The 26224-nt window shown below is 38.5% G+C and overlaps 1 protein-coding gene and 1 pseudogene across 2 annotated transcripts in view; one reads left to right on the plus strand and one right to left on the minus strand.

Annotated features, from left to right (window-relative positions):
• LOC133078334 (cytochrome b5 type B) overlaps positions 1 to 26000 on the minus strand; it is a 33377-nt gene extending 7377 nt beyond the window's left edge. For both annotated transcript variants that reach the window (XM_061173346.1, XM_061173347.1), the window contains exons 1-3: positions 25732 to 26000; positions 9858 to 9986; positions 9284 to 9313 (exon numbers count right to left, since the gene is read on the minus strand). In XM_061173346.1, coding sequence (XP_061029329.1) covers positions 9284 to 9313; positions 9858 to 9986; positions 25732 to 25998 — 426 coding nt within the window. In that variant the 5' untranslated portion in view covers positions 25999 to 26000. The remainder of the gene's footprint in view (positions 1 to 9283; positions 9314 to 9857; positions 9987 to 25731) is intronic.
• LOC133078852 (ER membrane protein complex subunit 3-like) lies at positions 12944 to 13687 on the plus strand (annotated as a pseudogene).
• Positions 26001 to 26224: the final 224 nt, after the last annotated feature.

Below are 26224 nucleotides of genomic sequence, written 5' to 3' on the forward strand. Positions count from 1 at the left end.
TTTTTCTGATAATATACTGGTATTCCCTAGTAAAGAACCACTAATGAAAGCGTAGAGAAATGACCTAAATTCTTTTTATTTGTAAAAAACAAACAAACAAAAAAAGCCACTGGTACAAACTACATTGCAATGAATTAATTTGCAGTCACAATGGTAAGCCTCGTTCACTGGGGCTTGCCACTGGCAGTAGCTAAGATCACATTTTGTGAAAACACATTTAAAAAATAAAAACTCCTGTCTTGTAACATAGAGATCAACTGGGAAATGCTCAAAAGCATGCAGATGACTGCTTTGTGGCTTAGAGAAGTGAACTGCTTTACTCTCTGAAATCATATAGGGCTTATTTCACAATGAAAACAGCAAGAATGGAGTTAGGGGAAAGAAAATACCAAAATAAACTTAAAAACAAAAATTTGGCAGTAATAAGTAACGAGGTACTTATACATGCGACAACACTGATGAACCTTAAATGTTACGTGAACTGAAAGAAACCAAAGACCATGTATTATATAAAGTCCATTTACATGAAATGTTCAGAATAGGCAAACTGAGAGGCAGAAAAGTAGATTGGTGGTTTCCTAGGGCTGAGAGAAGAGGAGCTGGAGGGAAATAGGCAAACTGAGAGGCAGAAAAGTAGATTGGTGGTTTCCTAGGGCTGAGAGAAGAGGAGCTGGAGGGAAATGGAAAATGACTGCTAAAGGTTACGTGGTTTCTTTTTGGAGTGATGAAAATGTTCCAAAATTAATTTGTGATGATGGCTGCACAGCTCTGAATATACTAAAAACCCTTGACTTACACATCTTAAATAGGTGAACTGGATGGCATGTGAATTATACCTTAATAAAGCTGATACTAAATTTTTAAATTCAATTTATGTAAATAACAAATGAAGTTATGGATTTCGTTAATTAGTTGTATAATACAAAAAAGCCTGCTAACTTACTGCCAGAGGACAATAACCCATTAGCATAAGTTACTGCTGCCCAAAAGATCATCTCTGCCAATATGCAGTAATATGCCAGGGTATGGACACATAACTACAGATTTCAGTAACCTCCAAGATTCCCAAAAACCCTACATACATACTGGCCTAGATATTTTAGAGCAGACCATGAGATAAGTTTTAATTTCATATACCCAAAACATTGTCATGCAAATGAATACATGCCCCAAACCGGAAAGAAATCGCCTATAAGCAAGTAAAACTTCTAATAAAAAGTTTTAGATAAATCCTATTAATATACTACTACACTTCTTTGAGACCCCGATGATAACAATCTGGGACATTTCTCCTTGAATAGAATGAGTCAGGCTAGCTAAAACATGTTACGGTCAATCTTTGAAAAATACAGCAAGTGTTTTGCAGATTTGGAAGGCTGGGGTGGTAATGACGGTTGTGTGTGCATCTCACAACGTTGCCTTTTTAAAGCTTTTTTTTTTTTAAACTAACTTATTTATTTATTTACTTTTGGCTGCATTGGGTCTTTGTTGCTGCGCGCGGGCTTTTCTCTAGTTGTGGCGAGCGGGGGCTACTCTTCGTTGCGGTGCACGGGCTTCTCATTGTGGTGGCTTCTCTTGTTGTGGAGCATGGGCTAGGTGCATGGGCTTCAGTAGTTGTGGCACACGGGCTCAGTAGTTGTGGCACGCGGGCTCTAGAGCTCAGGCTCAGTAGTTGTGGCGCAAGGTCTTAGTTGCTCCGTGGCATGGGGGGGTCTTCCTGGACCAGGGCTCAAACCCGTGTCCCCTGCATTGGCAGGCGGGTTCTCAACCACTGCGCCACCAGAGAAGCCCAACGTTGCCTTTTTAAATATTCCACTACAGTAGCCAAGAAATAATTGAATTCTATCAAGAAAATTCCATGGTCTTTTATGCTTTCTTTATCCACAAATATACCAATGATTTATGGAACAAAAAATGTAGACTTAGTATTAAAAAAAAAAAGCGGAGGTAATCTGAAAGGCTTATGTGAAAGCGAAACGGAGTAATATATGTATTATGATGTTTAAACTATAACCACATTAAATCTGTTAGTTCATATAAATGGATTCTCTAGATTTCAAAGTTTTTAGCCTCTTTTACAACCAAAAGCACTGCTGTGTGCTAACTAGAGTGAGCCTCAGACAACGTAGTAAGCAAGTGAGAGAAGAAAGAGAGGGGGAGAGAGAGAGAGAGACCAGACGAATCAAGACCGTAATATACTGAAATTGTAATAGTTCCTAATAAGCAATAAAAATTTTAAAATATACATGGTTTCCTTCCTTCCTTCCTCCCTGCCTCCCTCCCTCTCTCTCCTTTAACTAAGTACCTCAACCCCTGTTTTAAGAGCAATCTAGGAAAGAAAAGAGAAGGAAGCTTATCCTCTTTAGAATACCAAGAGCCAAATAAATGCCAAAGTGACTCTGCTTTTTATCAACTATAAACGAAAGAGTTTTCTAAGGCACTGCTCTTGTAGCCAAGTGTCTCAGCCAAGTTTGGAAAGAAGCCAAATAAGTTATTTTTAATTTAACAAAATTAAGAAGAAAAGGGTTCGATTAACACAAAACCTTCCTTCATCTTCACCCTGCCATTCTCTCCGTGCACAGCTCCCCCGTTCTCATTTCCACTCCAGAACTCTGTGCTGAATCTAACAGATGCTTAGGTGAAATTCCTGCAGTTTATGATTGACTTTAATTTACCCCTGTGGGTGTTCAGGCATATCTTGGCTGGTTATGTTCTTGCCCACATTTTAATTTACATGCAAGATTGGTCAGGAGAAGTGACTGCTCTCCATCTTTGGCATGGATAGTAGTAATTGCAATACTATATGATTTTAGTTACAAGAGAGCAGTTCAAATCCAGAGTTCTAGCAAAAGCCTTACCAAGTGATTAACATGCATGCTTCTTTATTCCCCAATGAGTCTGGAATCCACTTCCAAACAACCAGATTGCTTTAAGTCTACTCTGATTTTAGTCCAAAATTAACAGAAATCAACTGTTTAAATACGGTGGTTCCTAAAGTTCAAGATTCATTAAGCCTTTAATTCCCTCATAAAATAAATAAGTAAATAAATATATTTATATACATACAAATACTAAACATGGACTTTGTAGGACAAAAGGAAATATTTCATAATATTTGAGTAACCTTTTTATTAAAGCTGATTATAACTGAAATTATGTCTAATATTCTCAAGCTCAATGATAAATCAGTTTCCTCACCTGTGAACTGAAAGGCTCAAATCAGATGAACCTGAATTCTAAAGTCATATTCAATTAACTCAACACAATTTTCTGACCCAAGTGCATTTTAGCAAAACCTACAAGAGCAGACTTCTAAAGATCAGAGAGAAGTTAATACCATTCTCCCACATCCAAGAAGGAAGACTGAAGGAGCACAACCACACAGAGATGTTTGTTTGCCAGCACGTACGTAAAGGTGTGTTCTTCCAGATACTCTCCCGAGAGACAGTGTGCCGTGAGCACTAACCCTCGCTGATGTGGTTAAAAGAATGACAAAGAAATGTCATAATTGGCAAACATATGGGAAGGGATTTGGGGGTCAGTGGGGGGTGATTTCACTATGAACCCTGTTTATGAAAAAACATGGGAGGAGGGCTTCCCTGGTGGCGCAGTGGTTAAGAATCCGCCTGCCAATGCAGTGAACACGGGTTCGAGCCCTGGTGCGGGAAGATCCTATATGCCATGGAGCAACTAAGCCCGTGCGCCACAACTCCTAAGCCTGCGCTCTAGATCCCGTGAGCCACAACTACGGAGCCTGCGAGCCACAACTACTGAAGCCCGCGCGCCTAGAGCCCGTGCTCCGCAACAAGAGAAGCCACCACAATGAGAAGCCTGCGCACCGCAATGAAGAGTAGCCCCCACTCGCCGCAATCGGAGAAAGCCCACGCGCAGCAACGAAGACCCAACGCAGCCAAAAATAAATAAATAAATAATTTATTTAAAAAAAAAAAAAAATGGGAGAACATATGCTTAAGGAATGGTGTACTTTGTCACCAGAACATAAACGTAGGAAGCAATGCGCCAAAATTATAGTTATGATGCATTCAAACATATAGACAGAGCGTTATGTGTATCTTCAGCCTAAACAGTTTATACTTAGACTTTCAGAGGTTTAAATAAAAGGGAAATATAAGGTATACAAGAAGCTTATGTTTTAATTCCTATATTGAATGTTCGCCATTCCAAGAGGATTCCAAGTATTTAAAATTGGAAGAAGTGGATTTTAAACCACAGGACACCTTCAGCAAATTTAATGAGTATTTGGGTGGTCTGGTAGTTTTTGCAGCTTTTTATTTAGAATAATTTGGTTTCTATGTGGCCAGAAACTTATGAAAAACAACTTGGGAACTTTGGGCTTCAAACACTACTGCAAAGGATTTTCCCCCCATAATACAATGGACTGTGTAACATTAGCTAACACTATATAAATTTTAGTTTTAGGTTCATCATACAACCTAAAAAGTCTGAGTTTTGAAAGTATATGATTTCAATATTTTCATGGCCATGTGGTGTGGATCTTGAGGACAGCCTTCTCATGATGCTCTAATGTACTAAAATTTCTTTCTAGATGAGAATACAGTTTAACAATTACTGTCTTGTAAAGCATAAATCCCTAGAGTCAGCCCAGTCACATAAATAATATTTCCCTGTACATAAGGGCAAATTCAAAGATGAAAAACACCTGCTAAAACAAATTTCTATACGACTCTCTCAAGAACCCATTATGATAAGATACATAAGACATCACTGAAGAAAAAAAATTAAAACACTCAGACACTAATTTACTGGGACCTAAGAAGTGAAAAACTTGTTATAACATTGGAGGGCTGATTTGCAAAAGATGTTACCTTGTCCTTCTGACATCTTGCTTTGCAAAACTACACATCATTTCTAAATAAAGCATTACAAGAAGACACTAAGCCTTCAGATTCCTCAGGAAAGGGTATTTTGTCTTTCAAGAGTGATCTTGCCATTACATTCTATGCTTTATTTCAAAAGATTACATTACAAAATACAAATGTTAGGGAAAAAAAAACAGGCAACAATGAAACCACCATACAAAATTCTTTGGTAAATAGCAAGCACTACTCATCTAAAGGGCATCTGCATACCCATTTTAAACGTTAATAAATTAGGTTGTAGATATGATAGGAATATTTAACAATTCTTAAAAGGAAATTTTTAGTATGATGCAACCAACTAACTACATTACATAACTATAAAGCATGCATTCTTTTTAGTTTCCCTCCCATAAAACAGAAGGTAAACTGAATGTTATGTATGTATAATACTTTACGTACATGTAATAGAAAACTGTATAACAAAAGTCTGTAGCACCTGGGAGAAAAAAATGTATCTGCCTTTAAATGCAAGTTATAAATTGCTTCTAACATAGATGGAGTTCACTAAATTTCAAAAGTTAAATTTTTTAAGTTAAAAAATGAAGTTTAAGAAACACGTTAAGGGACTTCCCTGGTGGCGCAGTGGTTAAGAATCCGCCTGCCAATGCAGGGGACATGGGTTCGACCCCTGGTCCGGGAAGATCCCACATGCCGCGTAGCAACTAAGCCCATGTGCCACAACTACTGAGCCTGCGCTCTAGAGTCCGTGAGCCACAACTACTGAGCCTGTGTGCCACAACTACTGAAGCCTGCATGCCTAGAGCCCGTGCTCCTCAACGAGAAGCCACCGCAATGAAGAGTAGCCCTTGCTCGCCACAACTACAGAAAGCCTGTGTGCAGCAACGAAGACCCAACGCAACCAAAAAAAAACCAAAAAAAAAACCCAAAAAAAACCATGTTAAGCCTTTATAGAGACAATCTTACTTCCTTAAAAAAAAGAAACAGATCAAATCCTGTTATAGCAAATGTCATCTCATCAAAGTTTTTGTCTATGGAATACTAAGTATTAAAGAGAATGAGAGAGATCTTTATAAATTGATAAGGAACAATCACTAAGATAAAATTTTTTAGTAGAAAGAAGCAAGGGGCAGAACAGCACCTATGAGATTTTTAAAGGAAGGGATGGTTGGTCTGTCTACTGATCAATCAGTCTATCTATCCATCCATCCACCTATTTATATTTATGTATGCACAGAATCTCTTTGGAAGAGTAAACAAGAAAATGGTAGCTGGTTACCTCAGGAGAAGGGGAACTGGGAGACAGAGTTGGCGATGGCAATCATTTTTATAGTACACTTTTTTGTACTATTTGAATTTTTAACCATGTACACCACAAACTACCCATTCAAAAAAGTTAAATGGAAAAATGGTCAGGTTGCTGGGTCTATGCACTGTAATGAGATTTGACTAGTGAAGCAGTTGAACTGTCACCTAGATAATATCTGTTGAATAAATGAATGAAATGGTGCCACTTTTTTTAGTCAGGTTAGCATTTGTATGTTCCTTATCTCCTGAACTGAAGGTAGACTGAGTGATAAAAATGTTAACCAAGAAGTAAACCCATAATCCAAAGACAGACCTCATGGACCACAAATGTGTCTAGGTTACTTTAGCACAGTAGGCAGGCAGGCAAACTGGCACAGAAAACACTGTTTCGAAGGTGAGTTTCCATAACTCAAAGCAGACCAGAAAAGTGTTAACTTAAGTATGAATGGAAGATTGATGGCTCTCAGCATGGGGACTAATCCAGCCAGGAAGAGATTTAGAGACAAAAAGGTTTTTTAATTCTAGTTAGTTATCTTTGACTGAAGCAGGTAAGAAAAACATCTGTTGCCAGATCTGTAGTTTTTAAGCTTTTAAGTTTTAGTACTGTAACAAACATTTCAGGGTCTTGAACCTCAGGCATTATCAGTCTAACAAGGAAACAATGGTGACCATCAATTATTTATTTACTCATGTCATAGGAAAAGCAGTATGAAAGGTAGTTTCCAAAATACTGGGGAAAAGTTTCTGATTTACACTCTAGAATAGCATGTTTTGGGTGTTTTTTTTAAAAAAAAGTTTTTTTGAGGGGGTGGGGAGGTAGTTTCAGGCAGGGAAGAGACATGGAGCTTGGAGCTGTGGAGGGAGGAGAGAAGCAGAAAAATAAAGGAAGAATGAAAATGAAAACTGTCGTATAAGGCAGAAGACACCTCTTAATTAGGCATTAAAAAAAAAAAAAATCACTTCCTCACAGAGGTTCTGAAACCTTAACCAAAAGAAAGTATTAATGAAATGAACTTTACATTTACTTCTTCATGGTGAATGTAAAAAAAAATAAGAAAAGAGACACCTGCAGCCTAGACACAGAAGTGCCTCTTTAAAACCCATGTAAGAAATAAATGTGAAGCATCAAGAATTTCTTCCTGGAACTAAAATCAGGCTGGACTATAGCTCAATGACAACCTATGCAGGTGGTCTTGGATCTGCCTGAAGTACAGCAGTGTGACTGGAAACACTCAATCATCAGAGTCTCTATTTAATGGAGACTATCCTTTGGGTATAGCAGACATGATAAGAACAGCCTTGAAAACACTGCCTTTAATCATTCTTTAAGCCAGGCTGGGGCCAAACTACATTTGGAGACTTCTAAATTTTTAAAGAATTTCACCAAATCTCACCAGCTAAAAGGGTTTCTTTTTCTTTATTTCTTACAAAAAGTCCAAGGCTCAACAGTTTTAATTTATCTGAGACATCTCTAGTTAATTCTTTGGCCTATATATAGAAGGCAGACAGTGCTTTCCACAGAAGAGAACTAAAGTTCCTTAAGTTTTCAAATGAAAAGATGGGCATGTCATTCAGCACAGTCTGGTGTTTGGCTATCTGGGTTACTTTAAGTGCAAATTCCCACCTCCAGAGATCATGAATCAGTAGTAGTAATGGCAGCTCAGGAAATATACATTTCAGAAAACACGCCAAGAGATTACAATACAAGGTGGTACAAGGAATAGAATTTGAAAAACACTGCTTGCTCTCCATTCCTAAGAATGGTCCTAACTACATACTATACTACCAAGGAAGAAAAATGGCAACAAGAAGCAATTGGTAGACTTCTAGACATTATAACTCCCCCACAATTTTATTTGTCTTAAATATAATGGGTGTTCTCACAGTGCTGTGCAGAAGTGGGTTATGCCTCCTGGATACAAGGTGCATCTCTTGTACAAATGGGAACATCCCTTGAATCAAATGTTGACCTCTGAGAGCAATGGTTTCTGGACGTGTTCAATATACCAAACAAGCCATGCTTAGTTCAAATTTTACCTTAATTACACAAGTGAAGATTCAAGAATGGATAGCACATGTGTTAGGAGGGGAGGACAAACAAACCAACAGTGCTCACAAAGCATTTAAAGAACTATTTCATGCCCCCTTCATAAACAATTCAACAGTTCAGAGTAGCAGAGTGCAGCAAGACGGAAGAGTTAATTTACACAAGCACTCTGGATGGCAGAGCAACAGGTGGCAGATACCATCAAGCAATCTCTTGAATTGAAAGAATTCTTGTGTCTAGGTCAACTTTAATTGCTGTGTCACACGTGTTCAGTAATACCAGCTCAATGAGGAAAGGGAAGCAAGAAGCTAGAAGGAGGAAAAGAGGAGGGAGCATTGCCTCCATGATGTTCTGGGTGACAACTAACTGCTGTCCCTTTAAATTACAGGGTAGGGGAAGAGTCAAGGAAAATAGCGAGAAAAAAGTGGGGGAATAAGGGAGATGAACCATCCAGCTTGTGGGAAGCAAAAATGCTTTCATATTTTCTTCCTGGTACATTATGCAGTACACATTAAGGTTTTCAAATATTTAATCTTTTGTTTTTACGGTATCACTGTGTGAATGGGAAGGGTGTGTAGGCCTATTTGAGCCTACACCATAGGGGACTAGGGACAGAAAGGCCTGTTCCAGTCAATTACTCAATTGTTCCAGTCTACAACTCATTCTAAGACTTGCAAGAGTAAATCGACCTTCCAATTCTTTTTCCAACACAGAAGCAATTATTATCATCTATACTATTAAATGTAAGAATAAGAAATACTTTTCTACAACTGAACCTATAAACTAATTTCTTTCAAAGCAATACGGGGCATGGCTTTAGAGTTTCAATTTTTTAAAAAAGCGAATAGAAGCATGAACAAAATGTTCCTACTGTTCAAGACTCAGCTATTCTTTTTTCCTGAGATAGTACTGAGTCCAAATTCCTGAAAAACAGGATTTTTGTTTGGGGGAAAAGTGAACACTTCTCTTGTTACAATACATTAAAGAAAAAAAAAAAAAAAGCAATTTTATTTGTGTAAATAGAAATATAAACACTTGAAAGACACAAGAGAAATAGAGGACTTCTTACCTTGCCATCACTTCCGGGTTTAAGGTCATTCTGTTTAAAGAGGAAAACAAATAATATTTTAAGACACATCTAAATGAACTCTCATTACCTGCTTATTTCTAACTTTGCAACATGAGACTACATTCTGGTAGTAGTAATTCCCTGGGAGATGCCAGGGTCTACAGAAGGGTACTGCCCACTTCCCCACCCCTGCATCCCTGACTCTGAGCATATCAGGGTCCCCTGTAAGAATGGTATGGTTTTAAAAGTCCATAGTTACCACTTTTAGCAATGAATTTGCACGAACAACCAAACCACTATTTTAGGTAGAGATATTAACTGCATTACAAAAAAAATCAATCAAAAATAACCCCACCTCCAAAATCAGTTCCTTTTCATAGACACTATACGTGTTGATTTACAGACAAGAAGCTCTATCTTAGCACAGTAAGGCTAGATGATTTTGGAGAAAACTTAGCCTGATGGCTGGGTTGAACGAATTTCCATTTTAGTAACTCATTCCCTCATCACGATCTGTGGCTGTTGGAGAGCTTCCTCTCTCTACAAGCACTCCTAGAGCTCAGCTAATTCTTACCGGATGCACATCACCAATATAGTACTGTTTGAGCATTTCTCTGGCATCAGAGGAGTGGCCTACATCTTCAAAACTTTCAGTTGCATCTCCACCAGCTTGTTCCAGCAGAACCTCTTCTCCGCCAGGATGCTACAAGGAAAAGATATTTACTGAAGAGAGGGCTGTCTGAAAAGCTAACTAATGTAAGCTACTTCCCCTTCCCCTCTCCTCTTTTCCATTTTCTCCCTTTAATGGCAGCAATGGGACGAATCAGCACTGCATACCCCATGACAGGATGCAATGGGGAGAACACAACGTAACTCCTGTGTCTTTTGGCCAAAAATGCATAATGTGGGTTTAACTGTGAGGAAACCTAGGACAATCGCAAATTGAGGGATATTCTACAAAACGACCAGCTGTGATCTCCAAAAATATCAAGGTTAGGAAAGCCAAAGAAAGACTATTATTCTATTCCTGCAACTTTTCTGTAAGTTTGAAATGGTTTCAAACTTTAAAGCTAAATAAATAAATACCAAAATAACTGCCTCTACACCTAGAACGCAGATTCTATCTATAACTTACATGCTATATACCTTGGATAAGTTATTAAGAAATTGAGATGTCTTTGTTTCCTTATTTGTAAAATGGAGACAATATGAGTACCTATCTTAACTACTATTGTGAGTATTATATGAGATAAGGATAGGAAATACTCTGTACTCAACAAGAGAAAGGTATAGTTAGTATAATGTGCTATCATCTATCATTTTAAAAAGCAGATACACATATGCATGCATATGCATGCATATGCATAAAATCTCTCCAGAAACATTTAAGGGAACCTGGTGGCTGGGAGACAGGTGCAAGGAAGACTTTTCACTGTACACCCTTCCAAAATTGGTTTCCCAAGTACAGTATTACCTACTCAGAAAACAATTTTTATTTATTTATTTATTTATTTATTTATTTATTTATTTTTATTTTTGGCTGTGTTGGGTCTTCATTTCTGTCCGAGGGCTCTCTCCAGTTGCGGCAAGCGGGGGCCACTCTTCATCGCGGTGTGCGGGCCTCTCACTATCGTGGCCTTTCCCGTTGTGGAGCACAGGCTCCAGACACGCAGGCTCAGCAGTTGTGGCTCACGGGCCCAGTTGCTCCGCGGCATGTGGGATCTTCCCAGACCAGGGCTCGAACCCGTGTCCCCTGCATTAGCAGGCAGATTCTCAACCACTGCGCCACCAGGGAAGCCCAGAAAACAATTTTTTTTAAATTGCATTTAGCACAGTCCCTGACTTAAACACTCAATAAACATTTACTTACAACTAGCAAATTTAGAATTTACACTATTTGACATATCTAGATTTACATTTTTGGAATATCAAGTAATGCTTTTAAGTAGTTACTTTTTTGTTGTTGTTGTTAGTTTCTGCTTTATAACAAAGTGAATCAGTTATGCATATACATATGTTCCCATATCTCTTCCCTCTTCCGTCTCCCTCCCTCCCACCCTCCCTATCCCACCCCCTAGGTGGTCACAAAGCACCGAGCTGATCTCCCTGTGCTATGCGGCTGCTTCCCACTAGCTATCTATTTTACATTTGGTAGCGTATATATGTCCATGCCACTCTCTCACCCTGTCACATCTCACCCCTCCTCAAGTCCATTCTCTAGTAGGTCTGTGTCTTTATTCCCGTCTTGCCACTAGGTTCTTCATGACCTTTTTTTTTTTTTCGTTAGATTCCATATATGTGTTAGCATACTGTATTTGTTTTTCTCTTTCTGACTTACTTCACTCTGTATGACAGACTCTAACTCCATCCACCTCACTACAAATACCTCCATTTCATTTCTTTTTATGGCTGAGTAATATTCCATTGTATATATGTGCCACATCTTCTTTATCCATTCATCTGATGATGGACACTTAGGTTGCTTCCATGTCCTGGCTATTGTAAATAGAGTTGCAATGAACATTTTGGTACATGACTCTTTTTGAATTATGGTTTTCTCAGGGTATATGCCCAGTAGTGGGATTGCTGGGTCGTATGGTAGTTCTATTTTTAGTTTTTTAAGGAACCAGTAGTTACTTTTTATAACAACCTTTCAAGCAGGAATAATATTATCATCCCTATTTTAAAGATGAATTCAACGGAAGCACAAAAACTCTAAGTGTAACCTCCCAGTCAGTCACTTGCCTCTGAGCTCCGTGAGGATAAGGAAACTTCTATTTTTGTCTCCTAAAAGGTCTCCACCCAGTGATGGGTCTCCCACCCCAGCATTAAGCATGCTGTTTTGAAGCAAGAGTTAGACAGCTGCCACTCAACTGTTGTTACATCTGAACCCTCTCAGCCCTGGTAAGCTATTATTTTTGGAATTGCGTCCCAACTTGCTCTATGTATCTAAAACTATGGAAGATATTTTTTCCTTATGACACATCCCAACTATTATGCTGCCTTTCAGAGTAAAAGGATAACAAAATGTCTTAGTGGTTTGAGATACTCCAGAGAATGGTTGAGTTTGACTCCCTACATAGCTCTTTCCACAACTATAAAGTATTTTCATTTTCACCAATCTCTCATCATAAATAAATAAATAAGCAACCCTTTTATACTTTTTTTCCTACTGTATGGGAAAAAAAAAGAATAACGAATCAACTATAGCTTTATAACAGAAATAAGTACAGTTAGTTAACATTTTGGTACATAAAACTATTTTTCCTGTCCATTCATTCAACCATTTCAATTATTATGCTTCAATTTTTATTGAGTACTTACAATTTAATGTACTAGGCAGTGATGAAAGGTTTTGTGTCTTCATAAAAATGAATTCATATGCTATATACTGTTTTATAGCCTGCTTTTTTTTTTTCACAGAGGCAAGGAGGGTCAGAGTGGTCAAAAAAAAGGGTTTAGTAAAATAACTCTCACTCCAAAATGTGGTCTTAATACAGATGGTTTAGAGCAAGCAAAAATATTTCAGGGAACCCTTCGTTACTGTTTTAGAACTCTATAAACTTCAGACATTATTTAAAATCAAATAGCAGCCCAGCCAGAGGCAATGCACTAGGCCTGAGGCCACAGCAGAGCCCAGGCCAGCCCTGAGCCAAGATAATGCCCAGGCTGCAGGACGGAAAAGTCCCTGAGGAGAATCCCAAGAGGAGCCCCAGTGCCCCAGGGAGGAGAAGCCCCGTGACCCTGGTCGGACTGGCTCTCAGTGAGCTGCTGTTCAACTCCGACATGAGCCTCTGGGTGATCCAGCCCATCTTTATCATCACCTGGGGGTGTGATCCACCACTAGGTGTCTATCCTACTGCAGAGTGACAAGAAGCTCACCCAAGAGCAAATATCTGAAATTAGTTAAGTCCTAATTCAAAGCACAGTCCTCAGGGAAAATGGAAATTATATTCCCAAACAGTCCTTGACATAAAAATGTTACTTCAACAACCCAGAGGATGGAGTTTTCAAAAAAAAAAAAAAAAGGGGGGGAAAATAATACCACCTTCTCCTACAACTGATCCCACAATGCTCACAGACGTGATGAAAGAGAATGTCACAAATGTCCTCGCTGTGATTCTTATTGGTGGATGGATCAACATGACATTCTTAGGCTTTATCACAAAGTGTTATTTCCAATGACCCTATGTAAGCCTACGCTACAGAAAGGAACCGAACTACCCATTATTAATAGCTGTATCCTGGTACTTCTGCTGTGTATTTGGGCTTCAGAGCATTCACTCTCCAAATGTGGGCCAAGATAATGCCAATGACCAATCAGGAATGATGGAGACACAGATGACTGGAGCAGCCATGGCCATGCCCACCACAGATACCAAGAAAGCTTTCAAGACAAAGTGAAAAGTTTTGGAGCTAACAGATCACCAGAGGGCACCAGGTGATGTCAAAGAGGAGCACATGGCCAAACGCCTCCACTTGGAAGGCATATTCAAAAATGAATTACAGACCTCTTTTTGAAGGCCAACCAGGGATTAGCTCTTGGGAACTTGGAGTAGTCCTTAACCTTTTAGCTTTTGTTTGCACTGGAGACTCACAGAATAAAAAGGAAAATGCATGAACTGATGGGCATGCAACAAGGATCATTCTTGTCTGACCCAGGTTCTTTTTTATGTTTGAAACTAGAAGAAACGAGGCCTGTGTGCTGGGTGACTTATAAGGAAAGAGCTATTTTTAAAATGTTTTAAAATTTCCTTCTGGTGCCCGTAGAAATGAAAGGCAGAGAAAGGGGGAAACTCAAGCTAGTGATAATATATAAAAACTTAGCAAAAATTCAATCTTCGGAAGAAACATTGCCAATTATAACTAATTATCATGTGCAATCAGCCTGACTTCTAGACCACAGTAAACTCCCGTTTTCTTGGGATCCGAATACCCTATATTTTTATATTTAATTTATGTGCTAGTATTTTTATAACTTCCTTTAAAAAACTAATAATTTTCATTACTGAAAATTTAGAAACTATGTATGAGCAAAACAAGTCTCTCTGTATTGTTCATTTTGAGCCTACAGAATGACATAAAGAGCAAATGAGTCAAAACTTTATTCAAATAAACTCTTTTTCAGAGTGAATACTCAGGGCCAGGGCAGACTTAGCAAACTTTCTATATCTCTTAATACTGTCCAGGGAAAGCTAATGACCCTGATATACTGCTGGATTCTCAAGTGCCTTCAGGATGACCAAAGATAGGTTAAATATGGGAGATTCTTGATCTGGATCTCAGAATATATTAAATACACAGGGGGGGAAAAAAAATCAATGGTTCTGTACTGTATTTAACCACTCAGCTGAACTAAGGACCCAGTTATTCTGGATATGAGAGTTTACATACTGTTGTAAGAAGGAAGATAGGGCAATTGCTGGCAGATACAAAGATAACGGTTGCCCAGGGATAATTCTGTCTGAATTAAATGTCCTAGGGAAGTAGCAGTGTGCCATTCTATACCAACAGTTAAATGTAATTTGCATGTTGAGTACTGTAATCAAGAATGAATGATTCTTGACTCAACAAATTAAACCATCTTGTTTTCTCTTTAAAATCAGTTTTATGGAAGTAAAACTGGGGAAGTCACAATAATATCTGTGGATTGTATCAATATCAATATCCTGAGTAGGATATTGTACTACAGTTGTGCAAAATTTTACCAGTACGGGGAAATGGGTAAAAAGTACAAAGGATCTCTCTATTATTTCTTTTATAACTGCATATGAATCTCATTATCTCAATAAAAATTTCATTCTAAAAAAATAAAATCAATTCCCTAAGTATATACTCGAGAAATGTGTATAGATATATGAACTTATACACACATACACACACACAAATGATCATAGCATCATTATTCATTATGACCCTAAACCTGAAACAACCCAATATCCATAAGGAGAATATGAATAAACTGGGGTATAATCATACAATAGAATCCTAATCAGCTATGAAAAAGAATGAAGCACTGCAATATGCACAAAAGAATATAATATATTGAACCAAAGATGCCAGACACAAAACAATATATACTGTGACACTCATTTGTAAAAAAGTTCAAAAATAGGCAAAACAAGGGATTTCCCTGGCGGTCCAATGGTTAAGACTCCGAGCTCCCAATGCAGCGGGCACAGGTTCGATCCCTGGTTGGAACTAAGATCCTGCATGCCGCACGGTGCTGCCAAAAAAAAAAAAAAAAAAAAAAGAAAAGAAAAGGGCAAAATGAATCTATAGTGTTAAAGTCAAGAGAGCCAGTACCTCTGGGAATGAGGAAGGAGGCAGTGATTGGGAGGGTCTACAAGGAGAGGTTCCAGGATGTTATAATGTCCTAGATGGTGGATATCCAAATGTGGTCACTTACTAGAGTGACACCATATGGCTAAATCTTAGGAATATATAAATAGTGGGAAAATAAGTTCCAAAATATCATAGACACAACTACCTTTGCGTATACTCCATGTATAGTCAAATGATCTTTGACAAGGGTGCCAGGACCACTCAACAGGGAAAGGACAGTCTCTTCAACAAATAGTACTGGGAAAACTGACTATTCACATGCAAAAGAATGAAGATGGACTCTTACCTTATATCATATACAAAAATGAACTCTTAATGGATTAAAGATCTAAACGTAGGACCCAAAACTATAAAATTAGGGGAAAAGCTTTTATGACATTGGACTTAGTGATACTTTCTTGGACATGACATCAAAAGCAAAGGCCACAAAAGCAAAAGTTGACAAATGGGATTACCTCAAACTTAAAAAGTTTTATACATCAAAGGACACAATCAGAGTGAAAAGACAACCAACAGAACAAAAGATATGTAAATCATAAGGGGTTAATATCCAGAGTATATAAAGAATTCCTAAAATTCAACAACAAATCAAATAACCTGATTATACAATGGGCAGAAGAGTTGAATAGACATTTCTCTGAAGATGACACACAAATGACCAACAAGCATATGAAGAGATGCTCAACATTAGTAGTCACTGGGGAAATGCAAATCAAAACCACAATGAAATACCACCTCCCACCCATTAGGATGTCTATCATCAAAAAAACAGAAAATAACAAGTGTTGATTTGGATGTAAGAAATTATAACCCTGGGAATGTAAAACAGTGCAACCACCAGCACCATCTATTTCAGAACTTTTTGTCTTGTAAAACTAAAACTCTATGGGGACTTCCTGGCAGTCCAGTGACTAAGACTCCTTGCTCCCAGGACTTCCCCGGTGGCGCAGTGATTAAGAATCCACCTGCCAGTGCGGGGGACACAGGTTCAATCCCTGGTCTGGCAAGACCCCATGTGCCGCAGAGCAACTAGGCCCGTGCACCACAACTACTGAGCCTGCATGCTGCAACTACTAAAGCCCACATGCCTAGAGCCCATGTTCTGCAACGAGAAGCCACTGCAATAAAAAGCCCACGCACCACAATGAAGAGTAGCCCCTGCTTGCCACAACTAGAGAAAGCCCACGCACAGCAACGGAGACCCAACACAGCCAAAAAAATTAATTAATTAATTAATTTTAAAAAAGCCTCTGTGCTCCCAATGCAGGGGGTATGGGTTCAATCCCTGGCCAGGGAACTAAGATCCCACAAACCACAGGGCATGGCCAAAATAAAACAACTCTCTGCCCATTAAAAGTTTTTTTTTGATTTAATATCTCTTTCATCTAATATTAGTATAGCCACCTCTACACTCATTTTGTTATTATTTGCATGGAATATGATTCCATTCTTTCAATTTCAACCTATTAGTGTCTCTGAATCTAAAGTGAGTCTCCTACAGATGGCATATAGTTAGACCATGTATTTTTATCCATTCTGCCAATCTCTGTCTTTTGACTGGAGAGTTTAATCCATTTACATTTAAAGTTAACTGCTGATACGGAAGGACTTACTCCATCAAAATGTCAGAGGACATTATCAAGAAAGTGAAAAGACAACCTACTGAATGGGAGAAAATATTTGCAAGTCACATATCTAATCAAGGATTAATATCCATAATATATAAAGAAATCTAACTTAACAACAAGAAGACAAACAATCCAATTTAAAAATGGGCAAAAAACTTGAATAGTCATTTCTCCTAAGAAGATACACAGAACGAATAAGCACATGAAAGGATGCTTAACATCATTAGTCATTAGGGAAATGCAAATTGAACCACAAAAAGATACCACTTTACACATGCTAGGATGGCTATGCCTGAAAAAAAGAAAAATTACAAGTGTTGCATGGAGAAGTTAGAACCCTCATCCATTGCTGGTGGGAATGTAAAATGGTACAGCTGCTGTGGAAAACAGTTTGGAGTGTCTTCAAATATCTAATTATAATATAATTACCATACGACCCAGCAATTCCACTGCTAGGTATATATCCAAATGAACTGAAAACAAAGACTCAAACAGACACTTGTATGCCAATGTTCACTGTAGCATTGTTCACAATAGCCAACAGGTGGAGACAACCCAGGTGTCCACTGAAGAATGGAAGAACAGACAAACAAAACGTGGTATACACATATCATGGAATACTATTCAGCCTTAAAAAGGAGTGAAATTCTGATACATGCTACAACATGGATGAACCCTGAAGACATTATTCTAAGTGAAATAAGTCAGATACAAAAACGACAAATACTGTATGATTCCATCTACATGTGGTACTTAGAACAGTAAAATTCACAGAGACATAAGGTAGAACAGTGATTACCAGTGGCTGGGAGGAGGTGGCAATGGGAAGTTATTGTTTAATGGGTACAGTTTCAATTTGGGATGATGAAAAATTTCTAGAAACAGTTGATGGTGATAGACACACAACAGTGTGAATGTACTTAATGCCATTGAACTGTACGCTTAAAAATGGTTAAAATAGTAAATTTTATGTTATGTATGTTTTACCATAATAAAAATAAAAATTTAAAAACCTAACCATGCTAAGTAAAAGAAGCCAGATACAAAAGGACAAATATTGTATGATTCTACTTATATCAGGTAGCTAGAATAGGCAAATTCACAGAGACACAAAGTAAATTAGAGGTTGTATCAGGGGCTTGGGAAGAGTGATGAGAGGGTAGTTATTGCCTAATGGTTACGGAGTTTCTGTTTGGGGTAATGAAAAAGTTTTAGAAATAGATAGTGATGTTGGTTGCACAAACTGTGAATGCGATTAATGCCACCTAATAGTACAGTTAAACATGGTTAAAATAGCAAATTTTTATGTTATATATATTTTACCACACACACAAAAAAAGCTAGGTTTACATACCTATAATTAACGTAAGCCCAAAAGTTTACTTTTGTCTGAATCACAGCAAAACAAAACAAATAAGACCAAGGAGTTTGGAGGTTATCCTCAGTCACCTAGATTGGTTGGTTACCAGTGCTACTCAAATCTATTGGACAATCATAAGTTTCTCCCTGTTTTTATTAAGTAAACCTAATATAAGGCAGTACACATTTCCCATTTTTTCTAGGATCTGCTTTGCTTTTAAATCTCATATGAATTTGCAAAAACGATTCTTCTGAACTGGATAGCCTTTGTGTTTTAAGACTAATGGATCTTGTCTCAGCTTTTAATGCATAAGCAATTATATAACACTATAAATATTTCAAATAAACTATATGGCAACCAAGATCATAAACTTTCAATTGATGAAACAATGCCTGTGATCGATTCATTTCTATCTCAGTCCAGCAATAATCAAGTGAAATACTTTATAGATACAAAGGAAACTTTGTAATGTCCCCTTGGGACGGGTTTTAGTCTGTCAATTGTCCACGGAATATATGGTAGGGAGCAGGGGAAGCCTCTTGGCTTTTCCTTAAGTTCATTTACTAAGTATTACTGAAAGGAGGACAGAAACTTGATGTTTTAATATAGAAAAGAAAGAGGACAAATTGCTAACAGAAAATAATACTTCCAGATTACTAATTCTATGGAAAGGATAGGGGACAGATGGGCAGAAAAGAGGAGAATGTGAAGAATGACAAACAGTTACACAATAAAAATCTTGCTGGGAAAAAATTACACAAATTCTCTGTGAATGGAAATTCCATGCTGATGTAATAAAAATGTAACAAAAGGGATATGCTAAAGATCACCTGACTTGGAAAATGAAATCTAGAAACATTACGATTATGGAAGCTGCAAAATTAGGCCAGGCTACCCAAACAGATTAGCAGAATACCTCATCAAAATAAGATATGGATGTTAAAGTTCTGGAGAGGACAAAAACTACTTCCTAAAAAACGGTCTGACAACACAGAGAAAGATAATAGACCTGGGTGGTGAACAGCAGGAAATGGTGCAGGTCCATAGGTATTTGCATTTGGATTAGAAAGAACCTAGTAAGGCAGGGGTGTCACCTAGGAGAGGTTAACTTGATGGCTGCCAGAAATGGTATAACCTTGGCAGTCACAATTGCTCACGGTCTGAATTTCAGGTCTGCAGATCCAAACATAACTTATTCCCACCAGATTACATACCCTTATCCCCACTATATTAGGTACCACTGCTACAGATTCTCACAATTCCTTAGGCATCTTCACGGTACTATCACAATTGCAATTATTTATTTAATGTCTTTCTTCCTCCACTAGACTATAAGCTCCCTAAGAACAGGGACCATGGTTGTCTTATTCATGGCTGTATTCCTGAACATAGCACAGAACCTGGAACATAGTGAGATCTAGGGGGCACTCACTCTGCCCTCCTTCCCTCCCACCTGCCCTCTCTCCCTCTCTGGCATGAATAAACCAAGGTCGATTTGTGATCAGGGCAGCTCACCTGGACAGTGCTGGAGGTTAAATTTTGCCTCATCTTATTTCTAGTCTTCCCTAGGACCAACCACTTGAGACCGTTCAAGGAAAGAAAGCATACTTGCTACAGACTTGGTAATTCCACAAGCTAGATAACAATCAAATTGCACTTTCTTTTGACCAGCCTTGGAGAAAACCAGTAAGAATTGTTATTAGTCAGACACTGAAGCTTTCAAGGGGTACCCTAGTGTGGCACCAAACAGAGCCTGCATTCTCCATCTTTCCAAAGGCAAGACCACTCTACCTTGCACGACAATTGCTTGTACACAGATCTCATCTTCCCAGCAAGTCCAAAGCATCTAATTCACCTTTAAATCTTCAGAGCATGTGTTAGTTAGTAAGCACTCAAAAGATGCTACAGGAAACAATTTTTTATTATTAATAAAAATAACCACTAACACTTACTGAGCTCTTTATGCCAGGTACCATGATAAGTCTTTATATGAATTACCTAAATCAATTGTCTCAACAACAACCCTGTGGAGTAGGTACTATTATCTCCCTTGAAGAGATGGGAAAAGGCCTTTACAGAGCACAACTGCCCAAGGTTACGGTAAAGTAGGAAACTGAACAAGACTCTTGAACCCCAAAGCCCACACCCAGCCATTACAATGTGTTATATATATATCACCAAATGTGTGTGTATATATATGTATGTATGTGTATATATATATATATATATATATATATATGCGTGTGCGTATATATATATATATCACCAAAATTCTCTTCAAAAGACACTTAAGAAAATGAAAAGGCAAAATACAGACTGTGAGAAAATATTCGCAATACATATTTCTGAAAGGACTTGCATCCAAAATATATAAAGACTGCTTTCCAGTCAATAATAAGAAAACAAACCAATTAAAAATGAGCAAGACTGAACAGACACTTTACAAGACATGCAAATGGCCAATTAGCCCATGAAGATACTCAACATCATTAGTCATCAGGCAAATGCAAGTTAAAACCATTATTATATACCAGCACACACCCATTAGAATGGCTAAAAGTAAATCACTGACAAAACATGTCAATGAGGATGTGCAGAAACTGGAAAACTAATGCATTGCTGGTGCGACTGGGAAAAGGTCTGGCAGTTGCTTAAAAACAAAAACAAAAAAATATGACCCAGCAATCTCACTCCTAGCTATTTACCCAAGAGGAATGAAAACATATGTCCACACACAGATTTGTACATGAAAGTACATAGCAGCTTTATTCGTAATAGCCAAAAATTGGAAACAACCCAAGTGTCAATCAACAGGCAAACAGCTAAATTTTAGTATGGTTACAATGAAATAAGAAGCACTAAATAGGAATAAATTGCTGATACACAGAAAAAATATAGATGAATCTCACAGATATGTTAAGCGAAAGACGTTAGACAAATAATACATACGGTTCTGCAGTGTTAGAAATCAAATCAGTGGTTGTATGGGAACATAGATGGTAGAAATGTTCTATACAGTGATTGTGATGGTGATTACACAGATGAGACATTTTTCAAAGCTCACTGAACTCCACATATAAAATCTGTACATTTTATTGTATGTACATTAGATCTCAATAGAGTTGACTTAGGCGGGGGAAAAAAACCTAGATAGCAAAATATTACTAACAACCCAAATGTTTATAAATATGAGACTGCTTGAATAAATTATAATCAGTCCAACAAATTCTATGAAGAATAAAGGAGTATTCCAGGTATGGATATGGAAAGACTCCTGAGATATACAGTTACATGAAAAAAGCAAGGCATATTTCAGCGAGTATTGTATGCTGTTACCTTATGGGTGAAAAAAAAAAGAGTGGGAGGAACTACATTCACTTTTGCTTGCATGTGCAAAACAAAACTCTGGAAGGATTCACAAACAACAGTAGTTAACTTTAGGAGGAGGTCGAACTGGGCAGGTGGGAGGAAGGCTTTTCACAACGTACCCGTGTGACCTATTCAAAAAATGAAAAAATTACCTGGGTTCCAGAAAAAAGGTACTAGTTCTAACTTCCCTCTATCACATTCCCAATCCTTCCAAATTATATCTAAGATGTGGAAGAACGTGGTTGTAAAACAGACCTAATTCCATACTCTATAGCCATGAAAAAAAACTGAGGCAAATCCTAATGTAATGGGCATAGGTTATCTGGTCAGACTGCCTGAGTTCAAACTCCACCTGTACCACTTAACATTACGACTTTGTGAAAGTTATTTCTCTGCTCCTCAGTTTTCTAATCTCTAAAATGGGTTGTTAGGAGGGTTAAAAAAGAAATTACATGTAAGCCATCAGAATAATAAGCACCCAAGAAATACTATTACTATTAAACCAAATCAATTAATAGACACTATAATTCAATTAAGGAATACTATGATTCTATTTCTACTTATACATATCTGTATACATTGGTATATGCACGGAAGATGTAGAAGGATTCAAACAAATTCTTGGGGTTTAAAGAGTTTTACTTTCTTCCCTTCTGTATTGTTTTTCCCTCCAACCTAGTATTCCCACTTATGCCAACAGTCACTAAAAATTACATAGAAAGCTTTAAAACAGCACTGTGTTAAGTTACTCTTTTCAGAAATGGTTAATTATACATAAAACAATGGCTTCCAAACTTTTCTCACTTGTGATACAGTAAGAAAACAAGAATATTAACTGAAACAAAGGTTCACAAAAACATGCTTTGTGAAACAAAGGTTCACAAAATCATACTTACCCTTGCTAAGAGAGATGCACTTTGATATGTTCTAGTCAATGTCGTCGTAAGATATTGTAACCATTTTTATGTGATTTTCTTTCTAAACAGAGGTTCACAAAAGCTGTACTTGACCTGTCCCCTCCTTGATCATGCTGACCTCATCTAATACTCTCCAGCCACCATAACCTCCCTCACTGTTCGTCAAACACACTAGATATACTTGTACCTCAAGGCCTTTGAACTTGCTCCCTCTGCCAGGAAAGCTCTTCCTGCAGATATCCACATGGCCAGCTCCCTTAACAGAAGGCCTTTATTCTAGTCATCTTCTTAATCAAGCTATTTCTGGCCATCATACCTAAAATTTCAACCCCTCATCTTCACGCCCTCACCCCATACATGTCCACAGCCCTCTCCTCTGCTGTATTTTTCTTCTTAGCACTTACCTCTTCTCTGCTTTATTTTTCTCCTTAGCACTTAACATAGCATATATTTTAGTTATTTACTCTGCTTATTTTCTGCTTCCCATAGATGGTAATCTCCACGAGGGCATAAATGTTTAACTATCCGCTGCTGCATCCTCAGCACCTAGAACAGTATCTGGCACTTAGTAGACACTTGATAAATATTTGAATAAGTAAGTGAATGAATGACTAGACTTGGAGTGAAGAAGAACACAGGGACAGAGACGCTGGAACAGGTAAGTTAGAATGGCTAACTGCAGGTAAAGATTGGCAACTCAAGCTTGAAGGGCCGCCCCTGGCACACCTGTGATGTCTCTGGCTCCATCAGCATGTGGTAAACCAGGCTGGCAACCACTATTCAAGATTAAACTAATGTCCACTACACGCACTGAGTGTTCCTTCCAAGTTCTTTATCTATTCTGAATCAATCAAGAAGAAACTGGGGGGGAAATGAAACCACAAATGAAAAACATTACTGGCCCATTATGAACTATGCTTTACCATGCATGCTACAAGCCACACTTGAAACTTATTATGAGGCATACCTCAAAGGACACAGCTAAGTCTAGAATTCCAAAGTAATACTATGTAGACAAGAGAAACCAAGGTATTTATCTAAAGCACACCCTGCCACTAATCAACTGTCTGACCAAAATCTCTCTGAACCTGTTTCTTATATCCCTGTTAAAATAAGGCTCACTACTATCCAACTCACTCTCAACTAGTTATTTTGAGGCTGAAATAACGGGAAAGCACTATTAAAAGCATAAATGCCATACACTCTACAAATACAAGAAGTTACTAAATTCTAAAATGTTAACTTACTGGCCACTAGAAAGATTTATTTAAAACGATGTCCTTAAAAAAAAAAAGGGGGGGACCAAAAAAAAAAAGGGACTTCCCTGGTGGCGCAGTGGTTAAGAATCCGCCTGCCAATGCAGGGGACACAGGTTTGAGCCCTGGTCCGGGAAGATCCCACATGCTGTGGAGCAACTAAGCCCATGCGCCACAACTACTGAACCTGTTCTCTAGAGCCCGCGAGCCACATCTACTGAAGTCCACGCGCCTAGAGCCTGTGCTCTGCAACAAGAGAAGCCACCACAATGAGAAGCCCATGCACCGCAAGGAAGAGTAGCCCCCGCTCTCCTCAACTACAGAAAGCCCGCGAACACCAACGAAGACCCAACGCAGCCAAAAATAAATAAATTTTATTTAAAAAATAATAAAATAAAACAATGTCCTTTTCGGGAAACTTTACGTTTTAAAAGTTTTTATACATTAATGAATCAGGATGTAGAGCTTTATCCCGTAGGCCCCAAATTAGTAGAAAACAAATTTTACTAGCACATTTGCTTCAGAAAGAGAACGAAGAGAAATAAAACTTTTTCTCAGTTATAGTAGGGTTATATTATGCAAAAACTTACAAGAAATTAACCATAAGATTATTAATCTATTACTCAAAATAAAATAATACACACCACAAATAAATAAATAAGCATTTAAAATATCCTAAACCCTCAGGGATTGGGAGTGAGGGGAATGACTGCAAAAAAGCAAGAGGGAACTTTTTAGGATGATGGAAATGCTCTTTCTTAATTGGAGTTGTGATTACATGGGTGAATACATTTGTCAAAACTCATCAAACTGTACATTTTAAATGGGCACAATTTATTGTATGTAAATTACACCTCAATAGAGTTAAACAAATTGAAAGTCTGTTTCCTTGAAAACAAAACAAAACAAAAAAAATCACTCAGTTGTACCAGGGTCTTGAGAACTTGTAAAACCTAAAAAAAAAAAAAAAGAAAAGAAAACCCTAATACAACAGGCTTGATTTACAAAAGAGGATGACAGAACCTGAGTCAATGGCCAAAAAAAAAAAAAAAAACTCAACTCATAACCTCTGGACTCAAGGTCAACTCAAAATAGAAAAAAGAAAGGCAGCATAATGGGGGGAAAGGAGGAGGCATCTCAGCTTCTTTTCAAGAAAATGAAAAGCAAAAATGATATTACTTCAGAAGGCATAGTGGAAAGAGCAGAGGTTTGGAGCTTTCAGACCTGGGTTCGAATGGCTCTAGGTTGTTAGGTGAGAGGCCCTGAGGCTCAGCTTCCCTTTCCGTAAAGTGGGCATAACGGTAACTCAGAGTTTAGCCAAGCACACAGTAAGTGCTCAATATGTGACGGAGGCATGGTATTACTGAAGGCACGAGAGTTTAGTGACGGCTGGAAATGCATGCACACCTAAGGCCCCCCCGGCCTCCGTCTCGGAGTGTCGTGCTCCCTTCCGTACGCCTCTTCGCCCTCAGCCAGGCCTCACTTCCCTCCCACACACACCCTAGCAGCGTTTCCGGGCCCGACCACCCTCGCCGCTGCAGCTCCCAGGGGCCGCCCACCTCCCGGGCCCCACCTCGTTAAGGAAGCCGGTGACATCGTAGACTCGCCCGTGGATCACCAGCCAAATCTCCTTCGGGCAGTTGCGTTTCGCCACCTCCTCCAATCGGTAATACGTGACGGAGGTCTCGACTCCTCGCCCTTTCCCATCGCTGCCACTTGCTTCCACAGTCGCCATGGGGCTGAGGTACCTCTTCTCCACCGCTATCCCGGTTTCCGCTGCCAACTTCCTGCAGGTAGACCTCGCGCTTAGTCCTCCCCGGCTTCCGTAACCCGGGCCCATAAGGGCAGCGGAGGCTCCTGGCAACAACCAATTACGCTTCCTAATAGTTCCTGGTTCGTTTTCTTTTCACCAATGAAACGGGGGATTCAATTTCAAATCCCACCCACTCCTTGCCCGATCCTAGGGGCGTAGGCCTGGTTCGAGATCCAACTTACCAATCAGGACCATCCATCCCCTCTAATCTCACCAATCAGATACCGTGATTTTGGAAAGGCGCTTAAGAGAG

Source organism: Eubalaena glacialis, chromosome 18 (genome assembly GCF_028564815.1).
Source record: "Eubalaena glacialis isolate mEubGla1 chromosome 18, mEubGla1.1.hap2.+ XY, whole genome shotgun sequence".
Taxonomy (NCBI): domain Eukaryota; kingdom Metazoa; phylum Chordata; class Mammalia; order Artiodactyla; family Balaenidae; genus Eubalaena; species Eubalaena glacialis.